General features: G+C 40.8%; 3 protein-coding genes across 4 annotated transcripts; 1 reads left to right on the forward strand and 2 right to left on the reverse strand.

Annotated features, from left to right (window-relative positions):
- Nucleotides 1-6,061: 6,061 nt before the first annotated feature.
- Nucleotides 6,062-10,690, reverse strand: osr1 (odd-skipped related transcription factor 1). Its single transcript, XM_020919753.2, has 3 exons — nucleotides 9,724-10,690; nucleotides 7,069-7,705; nucleotides 6,062-6,600 (listed from the first exon to the last, which is right to left on the reverse strand). The coding sequence occupies exons 2-3, from the start codon at nucleotides 7,692-7,694 to the stop codon at nucleotides 6,468-6,470; spliced, it is 759 nt and encodes a 252-aa protein (XP_020775412.1). The 5' UTR covers nucleotides 7,695-7,705; nucleotides 9,724-10,690; the 3' UTR covers nucleotides 6,062-6,467.
- Nucleotides 10,691-11,292: 602 nt separating this feature from the next.
- On the reverse strand, nucleotides 11,293-13,829 carry alkbh1 (alkB homolog 1, histone H2A dioxygenase). Of its 2 annotated transcripts, XM_020919810.2 has the most exons (7): nucleotides 13,820-13,829; nucleotides 13,508-13,708; nucleotides 13,151-13,253; nucleotides 12,777-12,906; nucleotides 12,521-12,611; nucleotides 12,249-12,442; nucleotides 11,293-11,770 (listed from the first exon to the last, which is right to left on the reverse strand). In XM_020919810.2, exons 2-7 carry the CDS (start codon nucleotides 13,640-13,642, stop codon nucleotides 11,446-11,448), a joined length of 978 nt encoding a protein of 325 aa, XP_020775469.2. In that variant the 5' UTR covers nucleotides 13,643-13,708; nucleotides 13,820-13,829; the 3' UTR covers nucleotides 11,293-11,445. The 2 variants fall into 2 exon arrangements, with proteins under 2 accessions (XP_020775469.2, XP_020775468.1); XM_020919809.2 differs by lacking the exon at nucleotides 13,820-13,829 and having other exon boundaries at nucleotides 12,777-12,939; nucleotides 13,508-13,701.
- A 91-nt stretch (nucleotides 13,830-13,920) lies between these two features.
- On the forward strand, nucleotides 13,921-15,531 carry slirp (SRA stem-loop interacting RNA binding protein). The gene is made up of 4 exons (XM_020919800.2): nucleotides 13,921-14,014; nucleotides 14,401-14,459; nucleotides 14,571-14,678; nucleotides 15,210-15,531. The coding sequence occupies exons 1-4, from the start codon at nucleotides 13,948-13,950 to the stop codon at nucleotides 15,267-15,269; spliced, it is 294 nt and encodes a 97-aa protein (XP_020775459.1). The 5' UTR covers nucleotides 13,921-13,947; the 3' UTR covers nucleotides 15,270-15,531.
- Nucleotides 15,532-16,017: the final 486 nt, after the last annotated feature.

Consider the following 16,017-nt stretch of genomic DNA (forward strand, 5'->3'; position numbering starts at 1 on the left):
TTCAAGTCATCTTAACTTTTTTGCAGCGTGTGCATGGTGTCATTTCTCCACAGATCTGACCTGTAACTTGGTGTTGTTACATGCTTTGTCTCCATGGATTTGAGGAGTACAGTAATAGATATTATTTAGTAGTTATATTTACTTTAGTAACTGTAAGAAATTTTACTTTTCAGAGTACTTTTCTAGCAGCATACTTTTTAATTTTGTATTGAAATAACAGTAGTCTTACTTGAGTAAATGTTTTTGGTTCCTCTTCCCACTGTAATTAAGTCCACACGTGACAAAACCTTTATGTTGACAATATGAAATGATTTGAACATTTGTGTTTCTTGCACTGCTCCTTCAGATATGATTTAGTTTGTCTCACTTTTTTTATCTATCCTTTGAAAATAGCAGATTTGCGCATCATCTAATGTTTTGTCCTATCAATTTGATTAACTTCAAATTAAAAAACAGTTTCTCTTTAAGTTACTCATCCTTGTTTTCCTTGAAGATTTTATTACTCTGAATTTCTTGGATTACTACTTTAAGCTTGCACTTGAGTAATATTATTTTGAAGTAACGTTACACTCACTTGAGTAACATTTTGGGCTGGTGTTTCCACCTCTGGAGACAGACAAGTTTAAAGAAACATACTATGAAACATTCTCAGAAAAGTAATATGATTTTTGCACAGAAACAAGCAGGTGGCTGACCCTACACCAAGAAAGTTACGCAGTGCGCTTTTAAAAATGTATTGCTTATACCAAAAATCACGTGTAATTGCTTGTGGATTCTTTTGACGCATCTACCTCTATCTGGTTCTTATCTGTGGTCTTCATCACTGATCATGTGACAAAATCCATATTTCTACCCAACACTGGCACAGAAGCACTACAAACACACAAATGAAGGGTGTTTTCCAATAGCGTTTCTTGGACAGATAGGCATTGTTTGAAAATTGGCAGCCGGGTGCACCGAAGCATTCTTTCAGACAACACATTCCTTATTGTTATGAAGTGCAAGCACCTACTTACTATCTTCATCTGTTATTAAACCCATAAATCACAATCAGGAAGTCACAATCAGGAAATACATGTGTGCAAAATTAAAAACCCTCCTCAACAGCAGATTAACAGTAAAGAGGATGTATTGATACTTTGCAGCTGATGTCATCTACATTCCCTGCGTGTGTGATGCTAACTGTAGGCTCTGATCTGTCTGAAGCTCTGTTACTCAAGACTTTAATCTGAGCTTTGTTTCATCACAATCTGACCATAAAGAACTGACTAAGCTGGAAATACAACAGGTGAAATAACAAAACAATTTCACCTCTGACCTTTTGTTGAAGACCAAACTCCTACACAGGACCATGAACACTTGTATTGATCACAGGCTTCTGAAAATGTGCTGTTTAAATCACTTTTATATTTTTCAGACAATCCTTTTATGACAGTGTTTGCTAATGTTTTCATTGTAATTGCTGAACATTCTACTATAGAGATACATGTAAAACACCCCCAGCATGATGCCACTGCAAAGTGTCAATAATGTGAAGTCAGCATTTGTGACCATGTTACAACAGTGTTGAGTAATTCTGTATTGTCCTGCATTCAACACTTGAGTGCTCGGAAAAAATCTGTTTTCACCTTTCCCTTAAACTAATTAAACGCACGTTACAGTTTAATTCTAAGTATCAGAAAAAAGCACACGTCTTCTTTTGTTACAAAGTTAATATTGAAGCAGAGCGTTCGCCAAATACCCCAAGGTTGTTGGTTTGCTCCCAACTCTGAATAATATGAAGTGTTGTTGTGTCCTTGGGCAATGCACTTTCTTCTTACCTTTCTTCTGCTTGTGTATATTATTGACTGGTGGCACAGTAGGCACAGGTTGGCAGCCACGCAGGTGTCTGTTTGTTGTCCCCAGGGCGGCTCTGGTGAATGGAGGAACTCACCACCAACAAAAATTGGATCAATGACCCTGAAAATTGAAAAGCACATGAAATTGAAAAGGTACTGTGTAACCTTTTTGGTTGGGGATCCATCACCTGTGCCACGCGTGTTATGCCATCGTTCTGTCTGAAATGTTCCACAGTATGACATTAAACAGATCTACATTTCTTCAGTTACAGGTGGTAAGTGCATTGTGACTGTGAGCAGGGTTGCCTCTCCACAGATCTGACCTGTAACAGAGCATTTTGAGTTTTGAAGTTGCAGACAGACTAATAATAACATTGTGTTCAAACATGTGTGAATGAAACAAACTCTAGGTATGTTTTGATGAGGTAACAACAACAAGCTTAAAGCTTACAGTTTTACGTAGGGCATTATTATCCTTATATTAATACTTGTTGAGAGACATGCAGTATATAAGATATATATATATATATATATATATATATATATATATATATATATATATATATATATATATATATATATAATATATATATATATAAAACATCAGTGCACTTTGTCCCCCTGAATCAAACATGTAACTTGCCAAGTAAATAGTTATGAAAACCATTATGTTGCAATAGCCACTCAAGTTCAGTTTCAATTCAGTCTTGTTGTTTTTGAGTCCATTACTTCAAAACTACTTGACAGAATTTCAGACGTGCGTAAAGCCCAGTCAGGCCCATTGTTGACGAGTTTGATAAATGATGATTTGAGCTTTGAAAGTGGAACACACAGTTACTCTTTTGTACTTTGGCCTTTAGTTTCAGACCTGGGTCCTTTTGACTTCAGGTGTAAAATCATTAACGTTCTTTTTTCTTATGGATGGAGCCTGTATTTACTGTGGAACATGAAAAGAGGCTATGGCACTTTGGACAGAAAGACATAGTTTGTTTTAGGGAGGTGAGGCCTGGGGCATTCACACGCATTGAAATACCACATGGAAGTTTACATTTGTCATATTTGTGTATAACAGGTAAGTATGCATATTATGTAAGATGGGGAAAATTCCATAATGTGGGGGAAAATATATTTATTATAATATTTTAAATGTCTATAATTATACTTGGCACATTGTTGACTAGCTGAATGTAATGCAATAATGTCTTCAGATTTAGATTTTACTGATAATTAAACTTCAAAAATGAAATCAAGAGTAATGCAGATGAAGGCTTGTATTTTACTTCTTGTATTGTGGTATTTTCTGCAAATCCTTTTCTACTTAAAAAACACACATACATAAGAACATAAAAAAATATATATTTCATCCTCCTTGATCACCTGTGAAAGAAGAGTAAAAACTTTACTGGTACTTGTTGGTTTTACGTTGCAATGTTGCCAGATCTCGCGACTAAACACATCTTGTAGTAAACTCGAGTTCTTGACGTTGAATGGCTTAACTGTGAGAGCATCATCTTCCTCTATCACAACACTTCTCAAACGTGGGTAGATATAAAATGTTTAAATATTGACTCAGCACTGATCCTTGCAACATTTGGTCCCCCACATTCAAAGACAAAAAGATGCTTGACCTGCAGAAGTCCCCGGGCTCCCTGCTGGATTCTCACATTTTCATCAGTATTCAGAATGTGAGCTCTGTAGCCCTGTGGAACAGCAGGCACAGCTCCTGCAGATCCTTCACTTCTCTGCGTCCCGGGGTGTGGAAACAGGCCGCGTGGAAACCTGACCTCACTGTGAAAACGCCGAGGCTGCACTCTGAGGCCGCTGCTCCGAGCTCAGGCCGGTGGTCAGGCGGTGGTCAGGCGGTGGGGTCTACGGACACTGGCTGACGATGCTGATGTACGTTATGCCCTGCTCCCATGATGCATTAGAAGATCTAACATGTTGTGTGTAGAGCATGTAAAGCGCATGTTATAGCCTGTGTCTCAAATGTTCATAATTAAACCTGCTTTATTTGAATAGTCGGCGGGGATCTCCCAGGCATGTGTTTTCACAGTGACTATAATGTTTGTGGAGCCAAATATTGGAAACTTTGATACCAAATCCCTGGGTGTATGTTAACTTTGGCAGAGGGCACAGGATTCTGGGGATGCTTTTCCTGCTTGATTGTGCGCCTCAGTGTCCACCACCCACCTCTCCCCGGCCCTCTCCCCAGCCCTCTCCCCGGCCTGCGCGGCTCCCATAGGCCCCGCTCACGGTTAGGAGCAGGGCAGCACAGGGAAGACATTGTGAAGCATCGCGGGGTGAAAGCCTATCTCCACTGTCCGCAGCGTTTACTGAGAAAACAAAGCAATGCAGGAGTTAGCAGAGGCATTTCTCCTCTCTCTGAACCCTGGTCCACCTCACAGGGCTGTCCCCAGGGGGCGCCACTGCCTCTGGCAGTAGCCTACAGCAGAGCAGACCCTCTGAAGTTGCCCCAGTGCCAGGTCAAAGCGAAGACACCGCACAAACAGCAGCTCCTCTTTGAGCTGATCAGGCCTCGCATCAGACCAGTGCGTACTTGATGGGCTAATTGAATCTCATTAGTCACATGTAGTTGTGTAACCTCTGCGTGTGCACGCACAGGTTTGTGCCACACTGAGCAAACAGCCGCGCGCTCCATAAGGACCAGCCACACGTTACATTCAGACTTTTGGGTGCATTGTTTGGTTGGATTATTTGACTTGGAAACATTTACTGAGGCTAGCACATTACAGTGTTTTTCCATGGCTCACACACACGGCTCTGTGGCATGTCCTGCTTATGAGCTGTGATTACTTCATATGGAGTCACTTGGAGACACAACACAAAAGCTTGATAGGCTTAACAACTTAAGAATGCGTCCGTTATTGTGTCCATTATTCATTCGCTCATCAAGTACTTTGGGATCTGCCATTTGTGTTTACTGCAGCAGTTACACACCACCTGACAGAGCTGAGCTCATTTTCTCTTCTTCCATAATAAATGTTTTGCCAGTGGACAGAATGACATTATGCAATGCGAGTTGTTGGAATTGAACTGCAACTTTTGTTTTGAGGTTAAGACAAACATCGGTACAGCGACCCTTAACACTGCAGGCAGGTGATTTGTGGAACCTCCAGAAGGAAAGACAAACACAAACACAGTTCAAAGCTGTCTCTGGGCCAGCTCTGGACAGGTGCAAGTGGCTGTACACAGTGGCCGTGCACAGTGGCTGCAGACAGTGATTTCAGACAGTTGCTGCAGACAGTGGTCACAGACAGTGGTCGCAGACAGTGTCCATATACACAGTGGTTGCAGACAGTGGCATTACACAGTGTCCATACATAGTGGTCGCAGACAGTGTCCGTACATAGTGGTCGCAGACAGTGTCCGTACATAGTGGTCGCAGACAGTGTCCGTACATAGTGGTCGCAGACAGTGTCCGTACATAGTGGTCGCAGACAGTGGCTGCAGACAGTGGCCGTGCACAGTGGCTGGCCGCAGATTCACCTCTACAGAGGGGAAACCATAAAAGTGTCAGTAACCCTTGGTGACGTGCTGTACCCTCCATGCCCTCTGTCATGTGTCCCTGTGGCCTGCTTTAGCACACTGCTCAGGGACATATTCAGGACACCTGTGTGTCGTCCATTGACTGGTGTGGAGCTGACACGTACCACAGCCTCAGAAGAGTCTGAACAGTGCTCTGGCAGGGGCGCTCCTGTCCCTGACTCAGGGACATGCTGACAGACTGATGTCTTCCCTCCGCTCTGTCTTTCCCTGGAACACACTCACTATGTCCTGTTCCTGTCCCACACAGCCGCACACCGGCCTGCTGCTCAAACCACCTCCTTTAAACATGTCCTCTGTATGAAACTGTACATGAGCTGGACAAATACTCTCATGTTCATGTGTTTAATACTCACAGGGGGTTTGCAATTCTGAGAACTGTAGTAGGGCCCAAGTGTCAACTATGAGTACATGTTCAACAGTCAGCTAAATAAGGTGAGTTGACTTTATAATGTAATAAACTAAGAGATGTTTGATCTCAAAAAAGTAAAAAAAAAAAAAAAAAAAAGAACAAAGTCTCTAGTGTTGTTCTCCATCAAAGAGTCCATATCAGGACTAGTGTGTGTGTGTGTTTGCGTGTGTGTGTGTGTGTGCGCTTTTTTTATTTGAGAGACACTCAGATCAGAAGCAATCAGCTTTATTGCATTGTCAGTCGCTGAACACAATTTCACATATTTCATATAGTTTGATTAAAGCTGTCATATACTAAATATGTTACAATTACAAAACAGACAAAAGCTGCAAAAAACACTTTATAACAAACATTGACTATATATTTTAAGAAATCCAGTGACTAAAAAAAATCTACAATCAAGTCAAAGTGCAAAAATATATGATACATTTGGTACATTGGTCTAGTATTAACAATGGAATGTGTTATACGTGAGAACACTGGGTTATTTTACAGTTACAGTTTACAATTGCATAAGAGTAAAGAAATTACTTTGGCTTTGTCTGCCCTGAGCAGCTTCGGCCCTCTGCACAGTGTGGGTCAGGGTCAGTCTGCTCCTGTAGGCACAGAACACTGGACACTGGATAGAAAGCACAGGGCACTGGGCACTGGGCTCATTTGACTTTAGGCGGCCGCAGCTCTTTGACCTGCAGGTGTAAGGTTTTGTGCACAGCCAAAGTCCGAGACTGACAGAAACCTTTTCCACACTCGAGGCATTTGAAGGGCTTCTCTTTGGAGTGGATGTACCTGCAACAGGACACATAACAGGCACACATCAATCACATTATAGAGGAGACCTACACTTTACTATATGTCACAGCTCATTCTAATTTCTATTGAGACTGTGCTGGCAATAGATCCTTTGGACCAGGGTAGATTTGCAAACTAATTTTCAGGGACCCCAGAAGGGACCTTATAGTGCATGTTTTAGTGGGGCAAACTCAGTACCTGGGGGAAACCTACACAGGTAATGGAAGAACATGCAAAATCCACACAGAGACCCAGAAACTCAGGACCTTTTTACTGTGGGGCTTAGGCTTTAACCACTGCACCGCTGTGTTGCCTTATGATGATGCGTATAATTAAGTTTTCAAACATTCCAAACATTTTACCAGCTAAATAAAGGTTAAATATTTTATATCAATAAATCAATTTAGGATCTGGATTTTGTAGACTGGGTGTAGAGATAAAGAGACAGCAGTGTGGTGCACAGACCTGTGGTCCCTGAGGTGGTCCTGTCTCCTGAAGGCTTTATGGCAGATATCACAGGTGTACGGTCTCTCATCTGTGTGCGTGCGCTCGTGGATCAGCAGGTTGTATGATTTGGTGAAATGGCGTCCACAGAATTTACAGACAAACTCTTTTTTGGTCTTGGAGGGCACTCGGCCTCGGCTGGACCTTCTCTCAGAGGGAGGAGGCACCTTGTCTTGGCACAGATACCCCGGACGAGGGGGCTGCAGAGGGGGGCTGTGGACAGCGCTCATGCTCAGGTCCTCCGCCTTCACACTGTCCTCCTGTGTGGCAGCTGCAGCCAAGTTAGCAAAGTCAAAACGGGGCTTAGTCTTGGAGCTAAGTCTGGGTCTGAGCAGCTGAGGGAAGGGGGTAAAGGAGGCCACTGAGGAGCAGTACGCCGGGATCTTAGACAGTGCTCTCCGGGACAGGGGCACAGGGGGGTACAGCGCCCAGTGCTGCAGGTGCACAGCATGGAGAGCACTGAAGCCATAGCTGTGGAGGTGCTCGGCCGGCAGCTGCAGCCCTGTGGAGCTGTGGAGCAGAGAATACCCCCCCAGAGGCAGGGAGGGGTGGAGAGGCACAGGGGCAGCCACGCTCTTACTGCCCATGGCTCTGGCACCTGCACAGAGAAGACACTATTAGAACGTGCTGGTGGGAATTATCTTCATGTTACATTAGACCATAGAAAGGAAACAGTAAAACACTAAAACAGGTTCACACAATCTCAACAGTGTAGTGCACTTAGTCATTTAGTCACAGAGCTGACCTGAAGACACACTCTCACGTTCATATAGTAGATGCAATTATAGATTATTTTACAGTTTTAAAATTAGATAAATAGTCATATTATAAGTTATTTCCACTGGGGATTTAGTTAATAAAAAATACTTATTGTATTTTATTTTTCGTGATGCTCATATTTAATCTTTGTTTTTCATAACTTTATATTTGATAACTATTCCTTCTGCTGGTTGGCTGCCTGTCTGTAATGAAAAGAATGTCTCTTTAGGGATGATTAAAAATAAACCTGATTCTTACTACTACTACTCATTACTACCAAACCCAAAGAACATAGTGAACCCATTATTATCTTGCAGTATGGCAGGTCTGACAGAACATGTGATGACAAAAGCACAGCTGAACACCACTTTTAAATAATAATTATAATACATCAGACTTTTATAACGCCTTTTTGGACGCTCAAAGACACCTTACAAACAAATAAAGAACAACACATAGCCGGTGATAATCATAATAAACAATGTAATTTGTAAGCTTAATCATAAGCATGAGTACAATACCATTATTCTATTGTTAAATAAACAATAAAATTACAGGTTTGCTTCATAAAGGACATGTTTTTCATGACTTTAACACAAAATGAGTGACAGCCTCAACTGAACCAGACTCAAATGAATTATGTTTATGTATAATCTAGAATGTAATAGATTATGTACGATACAAAACAAAAAATATATTCTTACATTTTACATACAATAAAAAAAGGAAATGATGTTGATGATTGAAATTAAATGATGATGATTCAAATTAGAGTCTGTGCTCACCTGATATTTAAAACACTACATTCAAGAAATCGACATCAAACTAAATAATAATCCTTTAATCATTACAGCATATCCGTATTATTGAAAGAAAAGTGTCTTTCTATATATTTCCCAACCTCACAGATGTGGAAAGTCCGCGGAGCAGTTCAAAGTGTGCAGGTCGTATTATTTGGCTGCTGTGTGTTTTGATAAAGATGGCAGTGATTACATTAGGCAGAGAAGTGTCAGTGTGATGGGTGTTTCTGTCTATGGACATGCCTGAGGCTGCTGCTCTACAGTGACAACATTGACACACAAAATACCTGAGAGCTGTTCAATCAGGTTTGATTAGGAGCTTAACAATAGACAATAAAGGAGCTTTGTTAGGGCGGCTGCTGACACACAGTAGCAAGTTATGAACCTCAACTATCATTTACACTCACTCTCTCCGGAGAACAGGATTATGTGTGAATATCTGAGTGGTTTTGATTTATTTAATTATATATATTATATTTTTTGTAATTAACTAGGCTATATGCCAGGGAGAAAATTGCACTCAACTTGGCAGAAATGTGCAAAACGTCAAACATAATTGACATGGAAGAATGTCGTGAATAGGAAATCAGTAATAATAATCAAAAGAACGAATTAGATTTTAATTTTAATTTATTTTGGATGTTGCTTTTGTTTGTGTGTGTGTGTTTGTGTGTGCGCGATGAGTTGTAATTCTTTAAAGAATTACCTAATAACACAAAATTTTTATTTTATTGGAAATAACAATGAAAATAACTTATTTGGATTGAAAATCTTATTCAGTACTAAACTGAAAATTTCCTAAGTAGTTCTGGAGAGGTGTCATCCCCAGTGTTCCAAAAAGCAGGTATGTGAAAAATGTTACTATTCAAATATTTGTAAACTTTATGAATAATATCAAGAATTTCTCAGAATGAACAAAAAGATAAAGTAAACCAGTGGTCAAAGGCAGATGAGGACTGTTTGTAACCAAATGTAAACTGCATGCATGCTCACACTTTTCTCAAAGAACACTCAAACTTTTCAAAGTGTGAAACCTAAAAGAGAAGCGGAGTCTTACCGTGCTGTGTGTCGGGAGATGCTGTTGCGGATGTTAGTGATGAGGCCACATGTTCCTGTCCACTGGGCTGAGTTTAGAATCAAACAGATGCGATGCGCCGACACCTTTTCATTAGGCTACTTTGCGTTGGTGCGTTTTTATTCAGACATGCCCGGCGCGCGCGTCACAGGCCCGTCCCACACACACCGGGCTCTGCGCTCTGATATTAGATCCTCAGCTGCATTTGAGAGCTGCCGTTTCACAATCACCCGGAGTCAGAAGCCCATGTGCCAACCACAGCAGCGCCTACAGCAGAGCCCACAGCGGCACATCGAAACCCACCGAGGGGCGCACGGGGGCTGGGTTAATATAGAAGGGCTGAAATGCGCACACCAGCAGGGTACATCTATAAAATAGTCTATTAACGCCAACCTGTGTCACCCACGCATGGTTAGTTTCAAAAGCCTATATCGCTAGACGAGTGCCGTTTCTTCTGGTTAATTATCATTTAAATAACAAATAAGTTAAACGAGTGGATTTACAACATTAGAAATACCTATACACACACTGTGCATTACACGAGGTGGCACAAACTTTGCAGAAACTCAAGGATTAGGGAGCATGCCTAATTCCTGTCTCTACTGCGCCATCTAGTGGAGAGTCTGGTGTGGTTCTAACGAAAAGAAATTGAAATGTCCAGATGGGATGAAGGGACAGAGCAGTACAAAAGTGTGGGGGCCTCAATAAGCAGAGGGCACATTATCCTGTGTATTTGGCGGTCACTCTGACATAGTTGATTTTACGGCAGGGAAACCTGGAACAACCAGGAGACCTACATACAGTGACTGTTCGAACAAAAATATACAGTATCTGTTTTGAGTTCACAGTGACAGCTCTTATAGAGGTCACATGAGGCACACAGACAGGTGCAGCTCCAGTCTAATTACAAACGTCTTTATGAGCGCATCTGTTTTCAGGTTTGGAGGTGGTTATGTCTTTTATTGGGTAGGAGCAAGAGGAGGGGGCGCGTAGAAGCGTTAAACTACATATTTTACAAGGAATGGCAAGCAAATAAACTCAGATTCTCATCTAATCTCAAACAAATTGGATGATTCAGAATGGTGGGAGGTGGAAAGTTGGCAGACAATGTGTTGTTGTAGTTTAGGTCCACCTGGTATTGATGAGGTCTCCTCTGGAAAACAAAGGCTCTGTGGTGAGATGAAGGCTACAGGCAAACGATCAGATCATCACCAGACTGGAGTTCTTACACATCGTCTCATACGCAAACATAAAACGTCAAAAAGGCAGCTGTGCGTTCATCTGCCTATCAAGAATTCAATGGCATGAAACTTGTACTCAGACCCTGGACCGATACCAACTAGTTATGTTTTTATGCAACATGTAGCAGAAACTTCAATTAGTGTTGTTATTCTTTTCAGCTATTTAACAGTGGGCCATTTCTCAGAGCATCAGTGAGCAGTGCCTTTCACAATTTGTGGTGGAAATGTACTTATTTTTTTTATAAAAAGCACTCAGTGGAAGCAATAACTTGAAGATGAATGTCTGGAGGGAAAGCAAAGAGCCCACAGAAACATTGCACCATCCACTCTTTAATAATAAATACATATTGCACATTTGAATGGTAAAGCGCATTAAAATAAATCCTCTTCTTAAGTGTCCATACTAATACGAATCCAAATGTCACTTATTTTTATTTGTCCTGATGTTTAAGTCTTAGCATGGTCAGCTCTGTGGAAAGCTCTGCCCAGGCCCCAGCACTTGTCTGACAGTCATATTGATCCTGGAGCTCTCTATATACCTGAGACACACGGTCCAGTCCTGTTCTGACACGGGCTCCACCACTGAGTTCGTGTCTGGGGAAGTGGGTGAATTCTGGAGCTCGGAGGGGAGGAGGCCTGGGGGAGCGGGAACGATCCGAGGAACGGCGTGGTACAGGAGGCGGCTCTGTCCAGACATCACCATCACGTCACCACTGTGCATGAACATGGCTGTGGGGGGGTCCTGACGCTGTTTACCCCCGAGGAGAAAGATGGCCGACTGCCCAAAACTGAAGAAAATTTTAAAAGTTCAGATAATTAGTCTTAATAAAGCAAGAAAGATGTAATTTATAATGAACAAATAGTTTATTAAGAATAATTCAGGCTTAGAAACTCCTTAAAGGGCCTGTACCCGACTTTCCTACATGTAGATGAAAAAGATTTGTCTTTCCCCAGTAAGTCCACTGTGAACTGTCAGCAGTTGTTAATAATAATTACTATCTAATCTATCTAATAGTTAGTATAATACTAATTACTCATCGCTAATTACTCATACTTGGAACGCACAAGGTACTATTAGTACTAACAATTTTGTTATTAAAAAGGTGTAACCAAAATTCAAATTGGAAAGGCACAACATGAACATAGATCAAATAAGTTACAAAAGATATAAGACATATAAATAAACAGTTACAAAAAAAAAGTACATGGTTTTTACATGGGCGTTATGCATCATCCAATTATAAACTTTCTCTAAACTAGACTGACCAGAATGAGATGAGAGGGCGGCTGTGGTCCAGCTCAGACTCGTCCACGTGGATGCCCAGAGATGAGTCACTCCTGTAGTAGTTGAGGATTCCTGCCTGAGGCCTGAAGTCACTGAAGCCACAGCTCAGAGCAATTTGCTGCGACAGTAACTGAAGATCAGCTGGAAAAGGGGTGTAATGATCTTCAGAGTACAACTGAAAGCACAAGACAACCAACACATTTTAAACAAAGATACATTTAAACTGGCTCAAACTGCTCCTGCCTGCATCTACCTTAGTGTCCCAGTTGTAGTGATAGCCTAGGGTGACCCAGCGCAGTCGCTCCAGCAGACTCTTCTCTTGGCGTCTGGGTGGGGTTGGTGAACTGCAGGATAACACACTTTTGGTTATTTGTGAACAGGAAACGTACATGTAAGAATTATGAACTTTAAATATTTGACAATGTAGCCAAGAATGTTCTGCATTTCTTCATTAGAATCTAAATTCTTTCCCACATAGGATCTATTGATAATTAGAGGTCTATTCTGACCTGAGGCTGTGCACACTGCGCTCCCATATGTCCTGGGTGTCAGAAGGGGACATATGCATGTCCAGGTTACACACATTGGGCTTCTGTGGATACGTCTTCAGGCACTGTCGGATCCAGAAGGGCTGTGAGCCTTTCCGAAAGGGGTTAGAGATAAATACAAATCCTGTTCAACAAAAACACACAAACACCTTCAGACATCACTACACCACTGTGATTCATTATTCTATACTTGTGTTTTTTATATTCATTTATTTATTTTATATTTACACTACAATCAGATACATTAGTCATTTTGAATATATTACAAGGACCTACCTAGACTGGACTGGTTTGCATTGTCTGACATAGACTTATTCCAGAATAATTAGACTTACCTGGGTATCCCTGCAGGCCAAAGGCTCTCCAGTCCTGGGCCGGCCTGAGACCCACTATGGAGGCATCAGACACTGCAGTGAGGTTGAGTTTGATCGGAACCACCTGTAAATAAACAGAATAGGGCCATAAGAGGCTTTGCTAACAGTCTGTTACATGCCGTTAGAGCTATATTGCTTATTATGCCGCTCAGCAAACTCTTGCTTTGCCCCATAAACCGGTGATACTTCATACATGGTAAGTCTTACTGTATTGCCTTAGATCATTGTAAGTTTGGGGTGTGCACATGGGGAGAGAGAGCTATGTGCACTGAGTATGACAGCACTGACATTTATATGTCAGGCTCTGTCGGTTTGTACCTTGCCAGAGCAAAGTTTCCCGGAGAAGTCGATCACCTCACTGAAGTCTGGCGGGGGTTTTCTGCGCTTATAAAACTTGAAAAGCTGTTTGAATGCATCTTCCCCACTTTCCATAACAGCCGCCATCTTGGACATGTTTTCTTCTGTGTGTTTTTGGCGCACACTCTGCCGCAGTGCTGCCGCTCTCTGGATACAACACGACTTTGTATATGAAGCCACAAACAAGCACATTATGACAAAGGACTGGGGAAAAACTGATTTCTACAAATCACAACAAACTTAAAACATGCAAATTCAAACAAATCTACTTACACAGCCACCAGTTTGGATTTTTACAATTGTGTCCAAAATGTAAAGAGACTGATAATCCCACCAGCAGTCTATAGGGGGCGGTAGTGCGTCCTGCTGCGTACGGAACCTTATCGCGTGGTAAAGTAAAGATGGCAGCGTCCTCAAAGAAGGTGTTCGAGGTGTTCGTGTCTAAAGTTCCCTGGACTGTAGCCTCCAGTAAGTCCTTCGCATCACTTTATTCTTAATCTGTCAATGTGATCTCTGTAAATGGTGCATGTGAGGTTCAAGGACGTTTTTGTTTGTTTTTTTACCTCGTGTAATTTGTCCTTCAGTGACACCTTGATCATCATGAGTCCCATCCATAGACTGTTCTGTCAGTAAAACATTGAAATAAAGGATGACATATGCTTGATGGTCACTGCAGTTGTATGAAACGAATGAGATGAAATTGAGTCTAGTCTAGGTAAAGTCAGAAAGTACTTTTTGCAGGTTTTTCGTGTATAGAGTATAGAGATAAAGAGTAAATATAGTACACGCATGGTGCTTGAATTGGGTATTAGTAATGCCAATGTAATAACATCAATGTAATACACTTTTTTCAGAGGAAATGAGGGAATACTTCAGCCAATTTGGACAAGTTAAGAAATGCCTGCTGCCCTTTGTGAGTCTGGAATCATTTCATTGTTATCTAATACTTTTCACTTGATAAGTTTGTCTATTCAAATTTATTTTATTTTCCTTTCTTTTCCATTTTCTCTGTTTCTGGTGTCAGGACAAAGAGACAGGTTTTCACAGAGGCTTCTGCTGGATTGGCTTCAGTTCAGAAGATGGACTGAACAATGCTCTACAGAAAGACCCTCACATCATTGAAGGGACCAAGGTAAGGCCTCCATCTCCAGCTGTCCGGGGAATGGTTTGTCTGACCTGTACTGTGTTGGAAAGTAATTAAATACATCTATCCAAAGTACTTATTCAGAGTACTGACTTATTAATAATGAGAAAAATTGAAAACACAGCTCTTGTGGTGTGTGCAAGTGCATTTTTATTATAATTCCTATATTGCATTTTACACTAGAGAATAGACTATTATACAACTACAACTGAAACAATTTGACCACGTATCACAATGTATTACAAAATTTTATGTATTTGTGATTCTGTATTTAAAGATATTTTTTAAGTTTTCTTCCCAAAACTGTCCATATCTGAGGTCCAACATCATAATAAAAAACTCAGTCCATGGGCCCTCTCACATCCTTTCATTTAAAATCAAGTATAATTATTAAAATAAAATGTATATCTGGACATAATTACTTCGCTTTTCACCAGTTTATAATGTATTTTGCACATCTGGACATATTGCAGAGAGGATATATGACAGTATTTTTTTTTTTCTTTTTATGTGACCTAGGTCCTGGTGCAGAAGAATAAACGGACATTTGTACAGCGGTCAAACAAAGACGAGGACTGAAGAATGCATTGAATACATAATTTAGTTTTTTCTCATTTTCCACTTTTTTTCCAAGTTGTGATCATTATTTATGCCTTTTGGATACTATAAAAACATATTGTTCATATTTGTGACTTGTTTCATGTATTAATATTTTTAGTAGCCTTACAATACTCTTGCTCTTATTTCTGATGTGCATTATCAGAAAACTTCCTTCATATTCCTAAAGTTTAGTTCAGTATTCAGTAATGTTGGTCTGCAATAAATGGAACGCTCAATCATTTATTGTGTCAACTTCTTTGGGTGCTGCTCCCACTGTGCATGGATATACTGCTGAGGCCAGAGTGTATGTGGAAGTGAAACAGAAGCAGGTCTGTTCAGGTTAACCATTTTACTACTTTACTTCGAGAACAACAAAAAATAACAAATATTTGTGACATAGATGAAAATGTCATGTTACAAAAATCAAACTTATCATTTGAGCTTTGAAAATATTCCACAATTAGGCTGTGATGTCCTCTGGCACTTGGGTGCAGAACCAAAGCATAGGCAAGAAACTAAATTATGAGATATTAAGAACACATCAGGGGAAATTTCCACCTCAAAATTTAAATTGAAGTTTATGAATTTTGCAATCGAAAATAATCAAGACTGAAAGAAATGTTACTGTTTTCAAGTCCATGTTTTTGGCTGGTAAAATCATAGAATTATAATAAAATCATGGGTAAAATAACTGTTTAATTGTCTGTTCTCGCGAGAAAGGCTCCAA

Source organism: Boleophthalmus pectinirostris, unplaced genomic scaffold, assembly GCF_026225935.1.
Source record: "Boleophthalmus pectinirostris isolate CB_2022bp ecotype Guang Dong unplaced genomic scaffold, ASM2622593v1 HiC_scaffold_10, whole genome shotgun sequence".
Lineage (NCBI taxonomy): Eukaryota > Metazoa > Chordata > Actinopteri > Gobiiformes > Gobiidae > Boleophthalmus > Boleophthalmus pectinirostris.

Excerpts from the sequence above, each read along its gene's own strand:
- osr1 (XM_020919753.2), bottom strand. The coding sequence starts at position 7,694 with ATGGGCAGTAAGAGCGTGGCTGCCCCTGTGCCTCTCCACCCCTCCCTG. Across the intron at positions 6,601-7,068 it reads GACCACCTCAGGGACCACAG|GTACATCCACTCCAAAGAGA; the intron begins GTCTGTGCACCA and ends GTCCTGTTGCAG.
- alkbh1 (XM_020919809.2), bottom strand. The coding sequence starts at position 13,642 with ATGTCCAAGATGGCGGCTGTTATGGAAAGTGGGGAAGATGCATTCAAA. Across the intron at positions 12,940-13,150 it reads TGGCCTGCAGGGATACCCAG|GATTTGTATTTATCTCTAAC; the intron begins GTAAGTCTAATT and ends TTTGTTGAACAG. Across the intron at positions 12,443-12,520 it reads ACTACAACTGGGACACTAAG|TTGTACTCTGAAGATCATTA; the intron begins GTAGATGCAGGC and ends TTGTGCTTTCAG.
- slirp (XM_020919800.2), top strand. The coding sequence starts at position 13,948 with ATGGCAGCGTCCTCAAAGAAGGTGTTCGAGGTGTTCGTGTCTAAAGTT. Across the intron at positions 14,015-14,400 it reads TCCCTGGACTGTAGCCTCCA|AGGAAATGAGGGAATACTTC; the intron begins GTAAGTCCTTCG and ends CACTTTTTTCAG. Across the intron at positions 14,460-14,570 it reads AGAAATGCCTGCTGCCCTTT|GACAAAGAGACAGGTTTTCA; the intron begins GTGAGTCTGGAA and ends TTCTGGTGTCAG.